Here is a 20,991-nt window from a genome sequence, read left to right on the forward strand (position 1 = left end):
GCTTCCAAAGATGTTAATCTCATCCTTTAGACACTCAAATCAAGCTTCTATCCCTCTCACTTTTTGAAGCCTCTTCTTTTCAAAGCTGGCTAATGACCAACTACTTTCTCTGTTTAGTAATTACTTCTCAGTTCTTATCTTGCTTGACCTTTCTGTGTCATAAGACCATGTCCATTGTGCCTCCTCCTTAAAGCTCCTTCGTTTCTGTCACCATTGATGCCTTGTTATCAGTCTTCGTACTATTCTTCTTTCAAAATTCTACTCTTCAGCCTACTTTCGTCTTGCCATAAGAATACATTTTCTAGAGTGCAGAGCTGAACATTTCAATCCCCTATTTACATTCTTTCAAAACATTTCCCACCTCCATTTAAAGTCTTAGCATTTAGCATTACTTTAAAGATTAACATGTTCTGTCTCTTCCACATTTCTTAAGTTGTGTTTTCTATTGCTTTTCATCCTTCAGATCCTATTCTTCAGAGCCATACAAACTGGATATACTTCACCAAACATACCATAATGTTGAACATCTCCGTGATGTTGTCTTCCAGTTGGATTATTCTTCCAGCTCTTTTGCTCTGAGGAAATCCACTCATCCTTCAAAACCATGCTCCTATAAATCTATAATACTCTTATTTACATGAATCAATCCTTTTCATGTGTTTCTTCTCTACATAATGAATAATAATACTCATTATTGCCATTCAGCACTGCAGTGTCCTAGACTGTGAACTCTTTGGCAGGCAAACTGGGGATTTTCTGCTGGTAGCAGTGCCTGTCAAATAGTAGACCTATGCTATTTATTTTCTTTAAGTAAATGAATAAAGATCTCATAAGATTTAGGCTTGAGACCATTGCCTCATTTCCTGTCTGGCACTTAAAAACATGGCTACTTGATAATGAAACAGGAGAACTCACAGACAGAAATTGTAGACTTTGAAGGTAATTTTCTCCTATTCAGTATTACTTAATATAGTCCTAGATTTAACATGATTAATGAATGATAATGGTAGTTGTTTTATTATCATCTTGGCAAAGATAAAAAAGAAAATAACAATACTATCTCAAATTATCTATAATTCCCTAAGAAGGAAGACGTGTGTAACCTTTGCATTCTGTCATTCTGTGTTTGAAGTTCATATTTTTACAAAAATTTGATCTGTATTTTCATCATACACACACACACACACACACACACACACACACACACACACACACACACAAAACCTGTAAAACAGAGGGAAGGCCAAAAGACTTTTTTTTTTTTTTTTTAACATCTTTATTGGGGTATAATTGCCTTACAATGGTGTGTTAGTTTCTGCTTTATAACAGAGTGAGTCAGTTATACATATATATATGTTCCCATATCTCTTCCCTCTTTGTCTCCCTCCCTCCCACCCTCCCTATCCCACCCCTCCAGACAGCCACAAAGAACCGAGCCGGTTTCCCTGTGCCATGCGGCTGCTTCCCACTGGCTATCTACCTTACGTTTGTTAGTATATATATGTCCATGTCTCTCTCTCGCCCTAACACACCTCACCCTTCCCCCTCCCCATATCCTCAAGTCTGTTCTCCAGTAGGTCTCTGTCTTTATTCCTGTTTTACCCCTAGGTTCTTCATAACATTTTTTTTTCTTAAATTCCATATATATGTGTTAGCATACGGTATTTGTCCTTCTCTTTCTGACTTACTTCACTCCGTATGACAGACTCTAGATCTATCCACCTCATTACAAATAGCTCAATTTCGTTTCTTTTTATGGCTGAGTAATATTCCATTGTATATATGTGCCACATCTTCTTTATCCATTCATCCGACGGCGGGCACTTAGGTTGTTTCCATCTCCGGGCTATTGTAAATAGAGCTGCAATGAACATTTTGGTACATGACTCTTTCTGAATTCTGGTTTCCTCAGGGTATATACCTAGTAGTGCGATTTGTGACCCAGATGATGTTATTTAGCTTTATGATAGAAGAGAGAAATAGGTACCGCTTCTTATGCATTAAATACTGAGGAATAGTGTTCTATATTACATTCATGGTTGTGTAATAATTTTTCAGTATTGTTATTTCCCACAATCATCTATGAATGGACTATAGTTTAAAGGACTTGGGATTAATGCCATTTCAGACACTATATTATTTCCTCATCTTATGATTTGCCCTTTTGTAATGTTTGTAGTATTTACCTTGTCAGATTCATCTTGACTCTGCTCAGATCCCTGGAGACTGTCTTTCCCCTGTGAAGCAGTTGTTACATTCTCTTGATAATAAAATTCAGGCATAAATAACTCTAAAGCACAGTTATATAAGGTCGTGTTATTTCAGTTGTGTTTTTTAAAAGGAAAGAAGTTGAAAGAGGGCATCTTTGTGGTGAGGTGTCAAGAGATAAGACTTAACTGAAATGTTTTGATGGGATTGTGATTCAACAAACCACTTAATGAGGACCTATTACATGCAAGACCCTGCTAGGCATTGCTTACTATTTCATTTAATCCTCAAAATAACCCTGTGAGATAGGAGGCATTCCGCCTGTTTTTACAAGGAAGAACACAGTCTCAGAGAGGTCACTCAAATTGCTAACATCCCACAGTTAGTACTTGATAGAGTTGGAATCTCAACCTAGAATTGTCTGAATCCAGTTTCAGAGAGCTTTCCTTTATACAACTGCTGGCTTGCATTGAATGTAGTTTATATTGGAGAATCTACAAATGCCTATAACTAAAACCGGAAATCTTACTGCTTCTGTCATTCTAAAGCATGCAACATTTTAACCACATTTAATATTTATTATATGATTGCAGCCATATCAAAAATAGACGCAGCAAATTGTTTTTCACCAGTAGACGTACAGGATTAGAAGAATCAAATGACTTAATAAAGATTCCATAGTCACTAATTTGGGCTCTTACTGGTAGCTAAAGATCAGTGAGAGGATGTCTTGTTTTGTTTTGAATGAACTGCTCTCCTTCACCTTCCTGATAAAATTTTACTTATCCTACAAGAGCATGGTTCAGATGTATCTTTGTGATTCCTTTCCTGGTCCTCCTAGGCAGTCTTATATAACCTTCCTGTATGCTGTTGCCACCCCTATAGTTACATCAATTGTCCATTTCCACTCTGCTACTCTACTTAGACTGTACAGTCCTTGAAGACAGAGCTCATGCCTTTTCATCTATGTATTTTCAGGGCCTATACAGTACATGGCCCTCAGTAGTACTCAGTGAATGATTTTCAGATAAATGAATGAATAAAAGAGTACCCGAGTACATGCATATATGAATTCATAAATGAATTGCTTTGTGCTGAAGTCTCTTGTGTGTGTGCTTTAGCATGCTCTTTAATGTATAAAGTTTTGCTAAAACAAAAACAAACAAAAACAGACAAAACCCTTTAATTTAGAGGTAGCAAATGTAAGCACTGAAGGAGAACCAAATCCAGGTTACTGGAATTTTTGTCCTCCTTGTGCCGTCATTAGGTGAATGACAAATCAGCTTTTATAGGGTCTATATTTCATCTGTAAAATGAGGGAATCCCATATGGCAAATGTTACAGAGATGGCACTTGAATAAATAAACTTTGAAAAACACTGCTCTAAGGAACTAATGGGGGAGGGGTGTTATAGGCAGTTCTGGTTTTCAAACTTTTCTAACTGGCAGAACTTCTTGTCAAATAAAATCTTCCATAGAGCCCCAGAATATAAAATAGGTAAAAATTGAGATTTTGTGGCTGCCAAGCATCTTTGTCTTCTAATACCTGCTCAGTCTGTTCACTCATCGCTTATATATCAGATATATTAGGTACTTGTCAAATTCATGAGTGAGTCCATTCTTAGGGTGAGGTCTAATTTTGCACCTTTAAAAATAAACACAGAAATTATAGTTTCTGAATATGAAGATATTTAAAGACCAATAAAAATATTTCCATATATTCCTTTATATTCTATCAAAATAATGTTATACAACATTCTGGTATTGCCATATTAGTTTCAGCCTTCTGTTTTTGAGAAATTTCCTCTTTTTTTCATATGTTCACCTCAATCTGGACCCCCAGACTTTTAGTAGGGCTGGGACAGACTGTTTGGCCCAAAACTGGGTGTCTGCTTCTAAATAGGTGGTAGTCATTGCCAGAATTAATATCCCATTAATTCAGTTAAGCCAGTAAATGGCACACCATTAATTCATTTGAGGTCCTCAGAAGGTTCCTCACATTTTTTGCATCTTTCTCCTAGGAAATCTGTAATGATGTAGTATTTATATTTCTGAGAAAGGAGCACACTGAAATTGTGTGTGCTTGCTTGCTTAAAATAATAATGAAGTTTGTTATTTCAGTCCTCTTCCCAAGAAAAGAAGACTTTTAACACTGATGATGAGCATGTGGGGTTTTTGAGCCTAAGAAGACTTTGACCAAAATCTTATCTATTCTCCCACATGTTCCATGAAACATATTTGAAAAGCATTATACTGGTGGACAATTTTAAAAAGCCTAAAGACATAGCACTTGTGAATGAACATTAAGAGTCTTCTGCATGAACTTAAAATTATTTTAGGTATTGAAGCAGAGACCTAATTTAGAAGAAGAAAATACTTGTGAATTCTTGCTCAAGCATAGGAGAAAGCAGAGGCAAATTATTATGCCATTTTAGCTGTTTTAGATCTACAGTTGTTTCATAGTCCAGGTTTTTCAATTTGATGTAAATTTGTATGAGATTACATAAAGGAGTAGCTTTTCATAGGCTCCATACGTTCTGCAAACTACAATGCAAAATTACGCATTCTTACAAATAAATATATAATTATGATGAATAGTATGAATAAGAAAAAAGTAATGATGTGATAAGGCCCCGTGACAGGTAGGGGAAGTCAGTAAAGTATTTTTTGAAGAAATGACCCGTAAGCTGAAGGCTGAGGAATGAGTTCACCAGGCAAAATGGAGAGATTATTACAGCGCAGGAACAGTCCTGTGGCAAGGAAGGCATGTTGGGCAAACCCTAAATGCAGTTTGGTTAAAGATAAATGAGTTAAAGGGGACAGTGATGTGGGGTAAGGTGGGGAAGCGAGTAGAAGCCAACATAGGAAGTTGAGGCTGAAAAGGCAAGCTGGGACCGAATCTGTAGGGACTGGTATGTCACATGAAGGGTTTTGGCTTATCCTAAATGTAACGGGAAGCCATGAGGGATGTACAGCAGGGAAGTATATAAGGAACTTTGCATTTTCAAAAGATCATTCTGAATAGATAGAGGAGGAGCAGAGGGCTTCTTTCTTTGTCCCTTAGTTACAGTACCTGTAAAAGGACTGGAACCTCTTCTATGAAGCTTTCCTTGATGATTTTTACCCATAGAGGTGGCCTTCACTAATTTGTTCGCCTAATGAACCCATTGTTGTTCCTGTTACAGCACTTAATCACTCTGCTCTGTGAACCTGATGCGTGCCAAGGAGGCATAAGTATTGCAGAATGAAAAACTGTTGATTCATCTCTCTGAAGACTAGGCAGTGGACATTTTAAGGTTGAGGATTATGTCATATTCATCTTGTATTACTCACAGCATCTAGCAAGTCTCTGTCACACACTGGGTTCTCAATGGTTTTTGTTGCTTCTCTTGGGAAACTGAAGGAAAAGAAGTGTCATTATTTATTTTGGGTGGAAATGGGAATTTTGGATCATAGATGCAATTTAATTTGTTATACTATCATTGAAATTTGGTAACATTAATTGGGGTCTTAGAGCAGCTGTAATAGGTTTGTGAAAGTTACTAAGTAGATATGAAGGTGGAATTAAAATTTTTCAATTTGAGCCTGAGCACATACCCCACAAATACTTAAGGGAACTGAAGATCCTTCATCCATACTGGCCCTTTATATTTGTTTGTAGACCTTCTATGGTTCACTTCAGGAGGTAGTAAAAATTCCTCATGCTTCCTAAATCTTCCTGATCACATCATCACTTTGGTACAATGATAACTCTGAGATGGAAACCCTCAGATGTTGAGAGAGCTCACAATATCAAATTGTTCATTGATCTGAATATACGGCTTGAATATGTCATTTGAATATAGGGCTTCTTTGTTCTTTCCCTCTTAGTTAAGAGGCTGAAAAAACAAAGCAGTTTATATAATGTCTTATGGCACTTTAAACTATAAAAAATTAATCAGTGTACCAGTTACTTTTTTTAGAGTAGGAAAAATAATTCAACACTTAAAAAATTTTCCATTTAGACTGTTTTTATTGGCGAGAAACTCATTAATAAACCCATTGAGGCATTACAGTATTTATACTAGTAGAAACATGGGAATAGTTTGTCACTTTCTCTCTGTTCTGTGGTTGTCAGGAATTGACATTCATCCAAACAAATTGTACGGTAAGAATTATTTCTTTCTTGTCAACATGTGTATTGATTTCAAGTTTGTGTTCTATTAGTAAGTTACAAGGAACACATTTTATAGTAGAAATTGGTTTTAAGTGGTTGTTTAGGAGACATGTTTTACTCAGAGCAGAATTTAGCCTAGCTACTTTGCAGTCTGACAACTATTAAAAGAATGCCATTATTTCTTTGTTACTTATAATTCTCTCAGGCTAAGCTAATGGTTTAAGTTCATATTAATTTTTAATACTTCTCAATTCTTATCTCAGAAGCCCTTGATGCTTATTGCCTAATTAAACAAACATTTTTCTCTCCCAGAAATGCCATATCTAAATGTTGGGTGCTTATAGTCTTAAGAAATTTTACATAAAACATGTCTTTTTGTATTACATACACTTTTTTTTTTTTTAATCACTTGTTCTTTGCTCTCCATTATTTGCATCCCATTACAGGAGTTTTTGGGAGGAAGCACATTTGTCTCTCCTTTTTATCTCCCCATCAGTCAAATCCAAAATCAGCTCTAACTGGGCACAGTAGCCCTGAGTTTCTGAAAGTGTGATGAGACCAGTAGATGTAAACTCCAGGGAGGACTTTATATTTTCTGTATTGACTTCTGGACATGTTTATCCATTTGCTGAGTCTAGAGAGTTGGTTTTATGGTTTGTGTTTACTTATGCTAGTTTCCTGGAATTTCATTAGATTCATAAAGTTTGTGGAAAATTATACCACAACCCTTTTACAAGACCCAGAGGGAGGTTGATAGCTCTGCTAGGCAGCTGTGGGGCTGTGAATGCGGATAGCACGTCACACTCCTCTTTGGCCAGCATTTCTTCCTTCCAGTCATACTACATTAGATCTTAGCCCCTAACAGAAAACGCTTATCTTCTTGAATTAGACTTTATGCTATTTATTTTAAAAGGTTAATATCCACTGGTCTAGTAAAGAGGTTCTTAGACATTTGTACTTTATGAATCAGTGAAATTTCCAGAGAACTAGAGGAATGACATAGAAATTGCTGATGTCTAATTTTCTCAATTGAGGCCATTAAGAAACGGAAGAAAGAAATGCTCATGCCGCATTACATTATCATCATCTCAAAAATGGACATTTTCACATCTGAAAGAATGATGAGTAGGACTTTTCCTGTTTAAAAAAATGAGGGCTGTAACCCTAAACGGAGGACCAAGAGCCATCCAAATATCCCACATTCTCCAAGGAGAGCTGTATATAAAAGTGCTCGGGCAGCTCCCTCTGAGAGGGAGCCAGATGGGTTCTGACACCAGTCATCACCCCAGCAACCTTCCAGTCCTCATATAAACTGACTCTGGGTAGGGGGAGGATGGTATGTGAAGAGGTGTTGGGGAGGTGAATTGTTGGCCTACTGAAGATGAAGAACCACTTCTAGAGATTGGGGGTGCTATCAGTAAAAAGAAGGTTAGATTCTATATACTTTAGGGAAACAAAAGGGATGCAATATAATAAATTGATTACATAAATATGAATAATGAAAGTGAAAACAGGCCAGCCAGGTAACCCAAAGATTAGTGAAGCAGCTACCATTCCTAGTGCTGAGGGAGAAAGGGAAGGTAGTATTATGAGAGTCTAGCAGTAGAAAGGAGGGGTCACCACCTTAGGAGCTGGAACCACCAAGGGGTGGCTCTGGAGCTAGTGAGCAGACATCTGATGGGGTATTTTATGGCTGTTTCTGGGTCTGCCTGGAGGGAGGGCCAGTGTTGTTTATGCTTCTGATAAAAGGAAGAGAGTCCCTTCTCTCCAACTCTCTTCCACTTTCCTCCTCACGATTCCTGTTGTCAGCACTTAAAGGAAGCCAGCTGGGAAGAGAATTTGTGAAATACAGTTTGCAGTGTCTCAACCCCAGCGTCACAGAGCAGAGTAACTGAATGGTTGGCTTTGGTCTGAAAGACAATGATAAAAAAACTGACACAGTGTCTCATTTCTCCATCGATCATTTATGCAGAAGAATTTCTGATTGGTTCTTTATGTCCCCTTGAGCAAGGGAAAGGGGAAATGGAGAGAGAGAGCAGGGCAGAGAGAAGGGATGGCAGCAAAGAAGCTTAACCTTCGCCACTTGGGGTAACAAGGATGCTTGAGCTTATTCTGGATAAGTACATTGTGGATTGAGCCATCTTGTCATTACTTTAATCAGAAGAATAGACTTGCTCAAGGGAACCTTACCAACAAGAGTTTCAGTGTGTACCAGTGGGGATGGGAGCTGAGGAGATGAGAAAAGTTATTTATTTTTCCCAGTGAAAGCTCCTACTTACCCCTAAGAAGAAAGCCAGCATTTGGACACCTGCCTTAGAGAGGGCATCAATATACAGTCTCTTTTTGTCAGAGAAGCAATGACACTTAACAGAGGACTGCAATTAAATGCCCAGTTACATAAGAAGACTTTCCTTTTCATTAACTCTTCCACTCTGCTGAAGTGTGGAAACAGCTAGAACCTAAAGAAAAGAGGAGGGAGGAGGAATAAAAGAGTAGACTATTCCTTCTGGCCATTCCAAGTCCTACACACCGGCCACCAAGTGGCCCCACAGATCCTGGCCGCTGAGCAGAGAAAAGGGAAGGAGATGGGATTTAAAGCAGTTATAAGTTATGGACTCAATTTGAGCTGCTGTTAAGGAAGGGGAAAGAGATTTAACATTGCAGATGGAAAACAGTTATTAGAGAAAACTTAAAACATGTGCAGAATGTTCAATAAATCAATTATACCAAAAACAAAATGAAACTTTTTTGAACATCATCTCAGAATAAAGGGCAATCTTTAAACTGGAAAAAACAACTTTCCTAAAAACTCAAAGTATTACCCTTATTTTTTTCATCTCTTCAGGGTTTGGTCATTTCATCATGGTTTATATCCATAATGTAGGATTTTAGAATGATTATCATTATTCATTGAACTTTCTGTCAATCAGGGATTACTAGTACTGATAACTGAAACCTGCCGAAGGAGAAATTTACACTATAGCTATAGCAGTCAGTCAGGGTCTTTTTCCTCATTTTAGCTTTTATATCTCTGTGGAGAAAGAGGGAAATACATAATTATATGAAGAATACTGTAGTCTTAGAAAATAAAAGAATGTTGTGAAAGATGAATATAAGTTTAAAAACTTAGAAAAGTTTAAAAACTTAAACTTATATTAAGTTTAAAAACTTATAAGTTTAATATAAGTTTAAACTTAATATAAGTTTAAGTGGTGAAAGATAAAACCACAGGAAAACTATTCATATATGCCAGAAATGGAATTTATAGTCAGCATACTCATAACTTACTCATAGCTTTGAAATTCTTAGAAACACTTTGTTTTAATGAACCAAATGGCATTCTATGTATTGAGAAGCAAATTTTGCTAATGGAAGAATAATCCCAAATCAAGAGAGCCTGACTTCTTCTCTTGTTTACATTTGCCTTAAATTTTAGGTGCTTAAAAACGTCAGTATCTTTTAAAAATTACTGCTTTTTGTCCTTACATGATTAGGGAGCATGATTCCAGAAAACCGATCAACTTAACTTGTATTCCAGTATCAGAAAAATAAATAAAAATCACTTCGTTCACTTCTACCTTGAAAAGATGTGAATAAGACCCAATCAGCTGCATAGTGATTGGTTAAGAGACTTGGCCTTAGAAATAAAGTTCTAGTCTGAACCAGCAGAGTGTGTGACTTTGTGCGTATTTTATTACTGTTCCGAGACTTGATTCCCTCACCTGTTGTGATAATTGTGCCCACCTTATTTGGTTGGCTGTTCTAATGAGACATAATTGAACTCTTATATGTATATTATAAACTGGTACAAGATAATTTTTCCATCCATGTTAGCCTAAACGAAAGGCAACTGACACTAGCAATCAGCAATAACATGGCATATATAATCTCTATTCTTCTATTTCATAATATTATAACACAATATATTATAATGTTAAATTATATTGTATACTATTATATAACAACAGTATAATACAATAATATAACAATGTAATATTAAACATGTTATAACATTTCTCTGAATTCCAAAACAGAATCACCATTGCCACCCACGAGTGATGACATAAAACTATTTCTGCCTCACAAAAGCAATTTGAGATAATGCCTGCTGACCTTCTTTTCTAAAAGCCATAAAACCATTCTAGAACTCCAACTAAATTTTACTTATTCATTCTCTAACAGTTATTTATTGAGACCCTGCTTGTGTCAGTCACTGTAAGAGGTACTGAGGGAGGATATTTTAAAATTGCCCTCTGGCTTTGTAAACTTTTTGGAGCAAATCTGTTATCAGTCAGGGTCCCAGCAGGAAACGGATTGCACTCCCACAGAGAGTGAAAGAGAATTTAATGTAGGTATTATTTACAAAAGGTGTGGACAGGGTTGAGGATAACCACAAAGGCATGATGCAGCACCATGAGGCTAGCAACAGTGGAAAGTTGCTACCAGCCTTGTGTCTGAAGGGTCAAGTGGAGACATAGTTAATGGAACCCAGGGAAACCTATCTTCTTTGAGAGGGGTGACTGCAGGAGCTGTGATCTAGAGTAGAGGGCTTTCGCCACTATTACACTCTAGCCAGCAGGGAGGAACCTTTCTTGCCTCCTGTCTTCCAGCTGCACTTCCCAGGAGCCAGAGGGCTAGAGAGCCGATGGACTCAGTCTGTGAGGACCAGCCTCCTAGGGCACAGCCAGGATGGAGAAGGTGTGGAGTGGATCTTGAGGGGCAAACGTAAACTATCTAGAAAACAATCTCTCCTCTCTTTTATTTGGTTTTATCGGATTGGCCAAAAAGTTCGTTCGGGGTTTCATACCATCTTAAAGAAAACCCGAACGAACTTTTTGGCCAACCCAATATATAATGGGTGCTGGGTTTTATTTCTGAATGTAAAAGTAATATATTTTATTTTTATTTTTTTTGGTGGTACACGGGTCTCTCACTGTTGTAGCCTCTCCCGTTGCGGAGCACAGTCTCCAGACGCGCAGGCTCAGCGGCCATGGCTCACGGGCCTAGCTGCTCAGCGGCATGTGGGATCTTCCCGGACCGGGGCACGAACCCGTGTCCTCTGCATAGGCAGGCAGACTCTCAACCACTGCGCCACCAGGGAAGCCCAAAGTAATATATTTTAAATGTAGAACATTTGGAAAACTTCCTTGTAACTTGAGATATTGCTTTTTCCTAGCCAGGACATGCTCCCAGTTGGAGGCACATGAGTTTATCCAGTCATCTCTCACACTCAAAGTGTTTTAAAACATAAGTTTATTTTCATGGCTAAGACCTCACAAAAATACTGTTGCATGCCCCAAATCTACTGATGTTACCCTGGAACATGTCTTTCTGCCTGCCATAAATTTCCTTAGCATGGCATCTTCCTGCATGTGTCACACCCTTAGTACATTAAATTCTTTCCCATATTTTTGCACACCATATACTTTTCTATTATCTCCACTAAACAAATTCTACTTATTATTTAAGGCTAAAAAGAAACGTCATTTCCTTCCCAAAGTCTTCCCTGAAACCTAAGCATTTTAACATTTAATTATATTCTTTGATTCACTCATTGTACAAACATATTTGAGAACCTACTCTGTACCAAGTGCACATTTAATATATATGTCTTCCCTGCCAGACTAGACCTAAAATTTGTGAGGGCTGGGTTTGCATTGAGCTTCATCTGGATCCTAGAATGCCTTGTTCATGTCTAAGAAGCTATAGCTAAGGTCCTACTCTTCATTTCTGCTGGGGAGACTTGATCCTTGTTTCTCCCCGCTGAAGGCAGCCTAGAGATTTCTACTCCAGTTGTGTTGTTTTATCCTATTTTTAAGTGCATTTCCTGCCGAGCAAAATGGATCATATTTTTGGCTCAGAAAAGAATATATCACAAAAATTTGGAAAATATGAAAAAGAAAGAAAAACCTCCAATAACTCTTATATAGTGTTCACTGTTTTAATTTTACACAGCTTCTTTAATAATTTTCTATGCTCATATTTTTACAGAATTATACTGATTGGGGATATCTAATCCCATATCCTGCATTTAAAACTTACATCTTTTAATCTTGCTTTTTCTTTGCTTAGGAGTATAAACATTTTTTTTCAGGTTCGGCCTTATAGAGGCACTCAAGACTGAACATAACAGATAAAATGTCTGTTATTTGTTGACTTTTGTTAAGTTTCAAGCAGCCTTTGAGTAAAAAGCTCTAAAATTCTGCCTATTCCTCTTTGGTCAGTGTTAGAGGAGTTCAGTAATTGTAATCATTCCTTGGTGTATGCTGAGGAAATTCTTTTCCTTGGCATATTGAATTGAACACCTGAAAGGCCTGTGGGGTTCTCTCCCTAGAAGACTTATAAAGGCAAAGTTTCTCCCTCCCCCTACTCTCTTATCCACTCTGTCAGTTTCACTGCCAACTCCTGCATAATGTCATCAAATTATGTGTTAGAAATTCAACCCTGGTTTCCTGGGTGATGGGACAATGCCACTACTTAGTATTCCTAGTCACATAGCTACAATTGCATCACGTTCTTAATCTATATATATCTTCATGTTCGAGAAGCAGACTTTTCAAATCAGGCATGTATTAAGAATTTTAAATGTACAGAGTGAGAAAACATAGAAGCTTCTTAAGCTCAGCATCGATGCAGGCCATTTTTGATGTTAAGATCTTGAGAATCCGCCATGTGGACAAACGCTTCTTGGATTCAATGGTTTCTATACTGTACCTTTTCCAGTTCAATTCTGAAAACTCAGAATTCTTCATATTCTCTTTTAGACTATTGTATGTCTGAACTTTAAACTTGGGCCTGTTTTAATAGCCTGAGTTTTCATAAACCAGTGACTCTTTTTCCTCTGGAGCTGGCACAAGTGGGGTGCTTCCTTAAATTTTGGTAACGTTTTTGAGGTTCTTTGTTGCTAAAGTGGCTTCCAGTGATCTACACAAAACAAATGTCATGAACTGCAGTGTCTCTGCTTCAGAATGGCCAAGTTTGTGTGATTTAAACCAGGGAATACTAGCTCTTTCTAACTATTGGTTGCTAAAATTCTCTGTGATGAATACTTGCCTATGTACTTATACGTGTAAGAGGTTTAAACTGATGGTACCATTGAAATTAAGATTTTTTTTTGGTCATGCATATTTTTGTATTGGTTTTCTTTCTTTTCCTTTGACAATAGTATCAATGGATCATATTCATTAAATTCTAAATCTGCCATGTTTTAACTGTGTTACCTTGGACCAATTATTTTTCTGATCCTCTGTTCTCTCATTAGAAAAAATAGATGAAAATAATCTCACAGATTGTTATGGGGATCAAATGAAATATTATATGGGAAAGTACTTTGTACGTTTAAAGCCCTTCACTAATACATATTATTTCTGTATTCTTAAGGATCATTGATTATTTGGGAGCCTAATTGTTATCCTCTATTCTTTTTCTCTCCTCTCAAATATCTTTGCACTGATGTCTTGGATTTTTGCATTTTGTGAACCTCTTTCCTTACATGTTAGATTTAATTGGCTTAGTAAATTGTGATATTTACTTATACATGTGCATTGTGTACATTCAGATGTTAGTGTGGAGAATACAAATAAGCTACGTATTTGTATTTAAGGATACCGAACTGTTCTTTTTTTTGTGTGTCTTGTTTTCCCCTGCAGGTCTTAAAAATTGTCAGCAAAGCTGCACTGAATAACAGACACCCTAAAAGGGGCTGCTGTTCCCCTTTATAATGAAGAAAAGCAGGAGTGTGATGACGGTGACGGCCGATGATGTAAGTTCCAAAAGTCAGAGTTGCCGATTCCACCCACTCTTTGCTCAATAAAGAAGTCACTCCATAATTCTGTTCCAAGGGCAGGCAAGGTTGTCTAATAGTACCACTCTGCCTCTAGGTGCTTCTGTGACCTGGACATTGCCAGCCCTTGGACCCAGCACTCTTCATGCTAGGCAGCAGGCACACTGCCCTCTCTGCAGCTTGGAAATGGGCTCAGTTTGAGCTTTGTGATTTTCATTTACAAAACCACCAATCTGTGGAAATTTTGCTTTTCACCCTGTTTGCATTTCTTTCTTTCTTTTTTTTTTTTTTCCACTACGCAGGCATCTCACTGTTGTGGCCTCTCCCGTTGCGGAGCACAGGCTCCGGACGCTCAGGCTCAGTGGCCATGGGTCACGGGCCCAGCTGCTCCGCGGCATGTGGGATCCTCCCGGACCGGGGCACGAACCCGTGTCCCCTGCATCGGCAGGCGGACTCTCAACCACTGCGCCACCAGGGAAGCCCCTGTTTGCATTTCTTGATGACTTTCTTGCACACTTTTATCCAAGTTCAGGTGATCCTTGAGTCATCTCCTATGGTGGGGTCTTTGACAGCTGTTTGAAACCCATCCTCTAGGACTTGGCTCAAGTGTGGGCCTCAGACCAGCAGCACTAGCGTCACCTGTGTATTTATTAGAAATGCAGAATTTCAGAACCATCCCTCAGACCTAAAGTTCAGAATTTATTCCCAAGGTGATTACATATGTACATTATGTACATATGTAAATTTCCATTTTCACTAAACAAATTCTACTTATTATTTAAGGCTAAAAAGAAACCGCATTTCCTTCCCAAAGCTTTCCTTGAAACCTAAGGATTTCAACATTTAATTATATTCTTTGATTTACTCATTTTACAAATAGTTTTGTGAACCTACTATGTACCAAGTGCATTTTTAATATATGTAAGTCCCAGGCTGACTACATATGTACATTATATTTGAGAAGCTCTGCTCTGGGTCATTTGAAGAAGTCTGTAGACTCATCATTTTTAATAGCTTTGCCTCTTGGTCAGCTGATATTATCTTTTTTGCTTTCAATTGACCAGTCCCCCATTAGTGTGTTTTTAATTGTCCAGCGTTTACTTAGCTTCTATTTGTAATTGAGCCAAAAATTATATGCCACTAATCAGATGTGCAGAAGGAAGGAAGGGAGGGAGGAAGGAAAAAGAAGTCATTTTCCTTGCTGTCTGTAATAGCTCATCTTGTTAAACTTCTGTTTCACAGATGGGGGAGGGGCTGGGAGGAACTTGAACTTGGTAATTAATCATGTAAACTGGTATCTTTTGAGTAAATGCCCAGTTTATGAGTATTTCTCCAAGTTCTTACTCCTTCCCTTCCATGTAGGAAAACATTAATTGACGTTATAGTCACAGGTGTGTGGTATTGTCCTTGTCTTGTATTTCCACTGGTTCTTACTGTTGTCCTATTGAGGAATAGCTCATTTCCCCAGATATTTGGTTGTCAGTCTCTGCCCTCGATCCAGTGTGCTTAGTAAGGCACATGGTAGGTATAACAGGTGATGAGTGCTCTCAGCCTGAGCAGGGGTCCTTCTCAGCTCACTGTAAATTTGACTTTCTCCCCTGCTGCCTGGGCTCTTCACCTAACCTTTCAGTGGAGCTCTGATTGTTTAAAAGATTCAGCTTTGCTTTCTGTGCAGCCCTTACCTTTGGGCTGCTCACCCCATGAACCCTTGGTCCCTTTACCTTATGCTGCAGAAAACCCCTTGAAGAGCAAGCTGAGGCTAATTCTCAGTTTCCTTCTCTGTCGCTATCTGGGTTTGTAAGAACTTCTAGGACTCGCAAATGCAGAGTGAGACTTAGTTGTGCCATCAGGCTCTTGCCCACCGAAGCACACTCCTTTGCCATTGCCGTTTCTACTCTTTTGTGTTGAGACACTTGGTTAGTGATTTAGTCTCATTGCCTGTGCCATATTTCCTTTTCTTCTTTCCCCCTTCCCTGCTCCTTGACCACCAGGGAACTGCCCTTAAGTCATATTCTAAGTCCTCAGTACCAGTGGTAAAAAGCTGTGTTCAGACCTTCATGCTCTGGTTAGGATATCTAAGGGGAAACTTCTGGAATTTGGAAATAACTGTTTTTCTTAAAAAAAAAAAAAAAAAAAGCTTGGGGTTGTCCCATAATACTATTTGTATACTGTGTGCTCCAGATTCTATTTCTTTGGAAGAATAAAACTAAACAATGCATCCTGTCTATAAAGGATGATCAATGATTTTTTTCCTTTTCATTCTATCATTGCAGTAATAATCCTAATCCTCTCTGAGGTAATGATTACCACAATCAAAAGACAGGGAAGTTTGCATAGAAGAATGCACAAAAAAGAAAAGCACATTTGAAGAATACTAACCCCACCTGGACTGGTGGGGTTAGTATTATTACCTAGATTTGCACTGTCCGACATGGTAGCCACTAGCCACACGTGACTATTAAGCACTAGTACGGATGGGGAGGTGCTGTAAATGTGAAATACATCTTGGATTTTGATTACATAATAGTACAAATAGAAAAGAATGTAAAATATGTTATTAATAATTTTTGATATAGATTACATGTTGAAATGACAATATTTTGGATATACTAAGCTAAGTAAAATAATACTATTAAAAGTAATTTCACCTGTTTCCTTTTTTTTTACTTTTTTAATGTGACTACTAGAATATTTAAAATTATACATTTGGCTCCCATTTGTGGCTTGTACTTTATTTTTGGTGGACAGTCACAACTTAAAACTTTTCACCATGCACCTCAACCTTTCCAGTATAGTACAGAAGATCATATCAAATGTTACACACAGTATCTCTTCCCTTACAACAAAAGCAAGTTGGCAGATATCATATTTTTTCATACCACACTTTGAAGAAAGGTTCACCCTTAAGTCAAGGATATTTTATTATATTCTCATTATTTCAGCTCAACAAACAGTTACTCAGCAATTTAAATATTCACCTAATATTAATTTAGCACCTATTATACACGCCACACTGGTTAGGTTCTAGGGATTAGAGTCCTTGTCCCTTTGTTGCTTATATTCTAGAGGGGAGGGCATACATCAATCAATAAATTATAAAATAATCCCAGCTATGTTAAGAGCTGTGGAGAAAAATGAAGTTGGTCAGGGGGCAAAAAATGGTTGGACGGTGACAATAGGTGTTCATAGAAGGATAACATGAAGAGAGGAAATATGGACAGTGAGGACATATAAGCATTGAGGGAGTGAGCCCTGTGAAGACCTGGGGGAAGAGTTTCTGGCAAAGGGAACAGTGTGATTTCCAAAAGTAACATTCAAATTAATGTTTTTTTCCCCCAAATCTTTGATCTGATGAGTGGTGTAGTTGGCCAGTATCATGCTGGTTAAAACAGGAAAATAAGTCCAAGATCACCAATTCAGTAGTTTAGAATTGACTGGATTAGATTTTGCCTTTGAGGATGTTAGCAAATTTGGGGCAGTAATTATGAGTATGAATTAGAAAGTTTGAGGTAATTATGAATAACTCAACTTAGGTTAATGAGTGCTTGCATAACAACGTTACTGTTTTTAGTATTTATCTTAATTTCTAAAAAGCTATTCCATTAAGCTCTTTTGTGGCAATGCATTTGCACATTAACTGAGGTCTTTTGAAACAAATTCTTCAAAGAATGGCTACAAATCTGTAAATTTAAGCTTGTTCGCAAGTCAGTATGGGATATATTTTGTGATCGGTGTGACTTTGTTACTTTTCAAATAACAAGTACCAAATAAATACCCATTTAGTTTATTCACTGCAAGTAAACCTGGTTGGTAATATTTCCATTTCTAAAAGGAAAAATATCCAATAACTTTATTATAAGACTATTGTGGTTGGTGGTTTAACTAAGTGACATCCTCATTTCTGTTCTTTGGTACAGTGTTTCTTGTATAGGTGGTAAAGTACATGCTTTACCACCTATACAGGAAACACTGCTGTGCTTTCCAGATAATCAGTACTTTCTTTACATGCATATTTGGAACAAACAGAGTTATAAAAGTTCTGACTTTTAGTTTGTTCTTGAATCTCTTTAGGAAGACTGTCTCCCCTAAGACTTCCTGTCTCCTCAACTAGTCTCTAAGTCTTTTGAGAAAGAAACTTACATATACTATGCTTTCTCCTCAGCCTCTTATTTCTAACACATACACATGCGCGCGCGCACACACACACACACACACACACACACACACACACACACATAAGTGCTAGGCTTACAGTAGATTTAATATAACCAGTTACTAAATAGTAAAACACTGGCCACATTCCAGAATATTTCAAACTCTGGAAAACTGTAAATTGTTTTGTCTCCTTCCTGTTACTGAATTGTGGTTCTACTGAATTTTAAATAAGTGGTATTCCAAAACCATAAGTCAAGCACAAAAAATATGATGATATCCCATTTCCAGGTGGAGAGAGTGGGGCCCCTGAAAATTGTCAGGTCTATTCATGCCCAGGTTTTCATCATGAAAATGTGGTTTTGCATGGATGAGATAAGCATAATCACTAGAATACAGGTTCTGTCTCTTTTTGCTGTTGTATCCTTTCTTAAGTAGCACAGAGCAAGACTTTAATAGGTGTGCAGAAAATATTTGTTGAATGAACCCAGCTAGACCCTTAAACTTGAGTTAATTATCCTTTTATGAACTAGTATAGGGATGGGTGGAGGAGCGGTGGGCGGAGAACTTTAGTTTGTTTAAACCTCAGGCCGTCTAGTCCCAGGCTCTCCTGTCTATTCTGAAGGGCTAGTAGGAAGTACCTGTCTTTTTAGGGCTACAGAATGACTTCCAGGTGAGAGACCTTGGCCTGGTGTTAGGACTTCTATTATTGCTTAAGATATGAGTGGAGAGTGATAGTTACAACTTTTAAACTCCAAGTTGCTATCAGTGACTACTTGCATTGCTGTAACATTTCTCGTCTTTAAGCCAGTATGAATGGTGACGCAGGCAGAGGTTCTTTTGGGGCTTCCACTCCCCACAGTACCAGGAACCAGAGTCACCGAGAGATATAGGAAGAATGAATAACTCTTATTATTGGTTATAATACAATGCCTCTATCTTCTCACAAGTATTTCATTCATGTCAGCATTAGGGCATATATTGAACACATGGCAGTTCAATTCGGGACCAGATAAAGTATATTCTTCTTTTTCTGAGCTCTTGTATGTTTGACCAGGAAAAAAAAAACCCACCCCCAAATCCCCTCAACTCTGGGGAGACCTTTTATAAGAATAGGAAAAGTCAGTTACACAGTTACCCACAATTATGAGTATCTTGCTGGCCTGAGATAGAAAATATATTTACTTTAAAACATTGAACAAGAAATGTTATAATTTAGCTAGTATAGTTTGTTCCCGTGTTGCAGAATGATAACACTGATGTCCAAAATATATTTTCTATGAAAAGCTTTCATTTTAGCAAGTTAAAAAAGGGAAAGAAAAAAAGAGTAATTTAAAAAACAGAAAGAAAATAAAAAGCCCTGCAATCCACATGCTTCCAACTGGAAGATATTATCAACAGTCCTGAAGATCACCAAGACTATGCAACTGATGTGTTTAAAATTTGAGAATTAGCCCCTTGTGCCTACGAATTTTCTCTTAAACTTTTGACATCAGTGTTCGATTCTGATTGTGAGATAATGAATCAGGACTTTATGAGTGACAGCTTGATCATTTAGCTGTTTTACTCCATCGTGCATCATTTTAAACATTTGAATTTCATTTTCTTTTTCTCTTTTTTATTTCCCTGTGGTTCCTCTAGAATGTTAAAGATTATTTTGAATGCAACTTGAGTAAATCCTACAGTTCTTCTAGTAACACACTTGGGATCGACCTCTGGAGAGGGAGAAGGTGTTGCTCAGGAAGCTTGCAGTTGCCACCACTGTCCCAAAGACAGAGTGGAAGGGCAAGGACTCCTGAGGGAGATGGCATTTCCAGACCGACCACGCTTCCTTTGATGACACTTCCAAGCATTGCTATTACAACTGTAAGCCAGGAGTGGTGAGTAGCCCCCAACTTAAATGTCAGTTCTAAGTTTTATTTTTCAGTTACTCCCGGTACAATTTCTTGTTATTAAAATGTTAGTTATCTGTAGAGTAACTAAGGCTTTTGACATTTTGAGAATTTGTTTCCCTTTGGGTAGCAAAATGAGGAGTGGAGGTATCTCCTACCTCTTAAGATTGGAAGGGGCCTACTGAGGAAGGAATGAGATGCATTTTTATTAATGACAAGGAAAGCAAAATTACTGCCTATGATCTTTTTTAAAAAAAACTATTGGTGTATGTCAATGTGATGTTTTAATTTAGATAAGCAAAATTATATGAGTGCCTAGAGGAAGTAAAACATATATATTATATAGATGAATGACAGGAGATATTACTGTACTCAAAATATAATTATTCTTAGCTTCTTTTTATTATAATCCCACTTTACTAATTTCAGTTTGTGGTTATCTAGAAAATAAAACACTTCATTATAAATCAAAAAAGGAATGAAGATTGTACCATGAGAGATGCTTGGACTGTTTTGCAGAGTCTATGTTTGTGAAACAGGCTATTTTAATCTAGTGTTGAAACGTTAATTGAATACGTATAATTTATAACTGTGGTTAAAATTGTGCCATGATATTTCTTCAAATATGTGTTTTTAATCACATATTTCGTTTTTAGCACTTTCTCTGGTTTTTCTTTTTGCTCTACATAATTTCCAAATATTTTCCAAGAACAGTCTGCTTACATAACGTGGAGTCTTATTAAAAAGAAAAATATTTTCTCTATTTTTTATGTAATTTTAAATTATAATAATATGGTGCTT

General features: G+C 37.4%; 1 protein-coding gene across 1 annotated transcript in view; it reads left to right on the forward strand.

The window, feature by feature from the left end:
- Positions 1 to 14,083: 14,083 nt before the first annotated feature.
- Positions 14,084 to 20,991, forward strand: part of PDE4B (phosphodiesterase 4B) — a 494,025-nt gene continuing 487,117 nt past the window's right edge. The window contains 2 exon segments of the mRNA XM_007460087.1: positions 14,084 to 14,125; positions 19,940 to 20,178. Of these exon segments, the coding sequence (XP_007460149.1) occupies positions 14,084 to 14,125; positions 19,940 to 20,178 (281 nt within the window).

This window comes from Lipotes vexillifer, unplaced genomic scaffold (genome assembly GCF_000442215.2).
Source record: "Lipotes vexillifer unplaced genomic scaffold, Lipotes_vexillifer_v1.1 scaffold134, whole genome shotgun sequence".
In the NCBI taxonomy this organism is placed as follows: domain Eukaryota; kingdom Metazoa; phylum Chordata; class Mammalia; order Artiodactyla; family Lipotidae; genus Lipotes; species Lipotes vexillifer.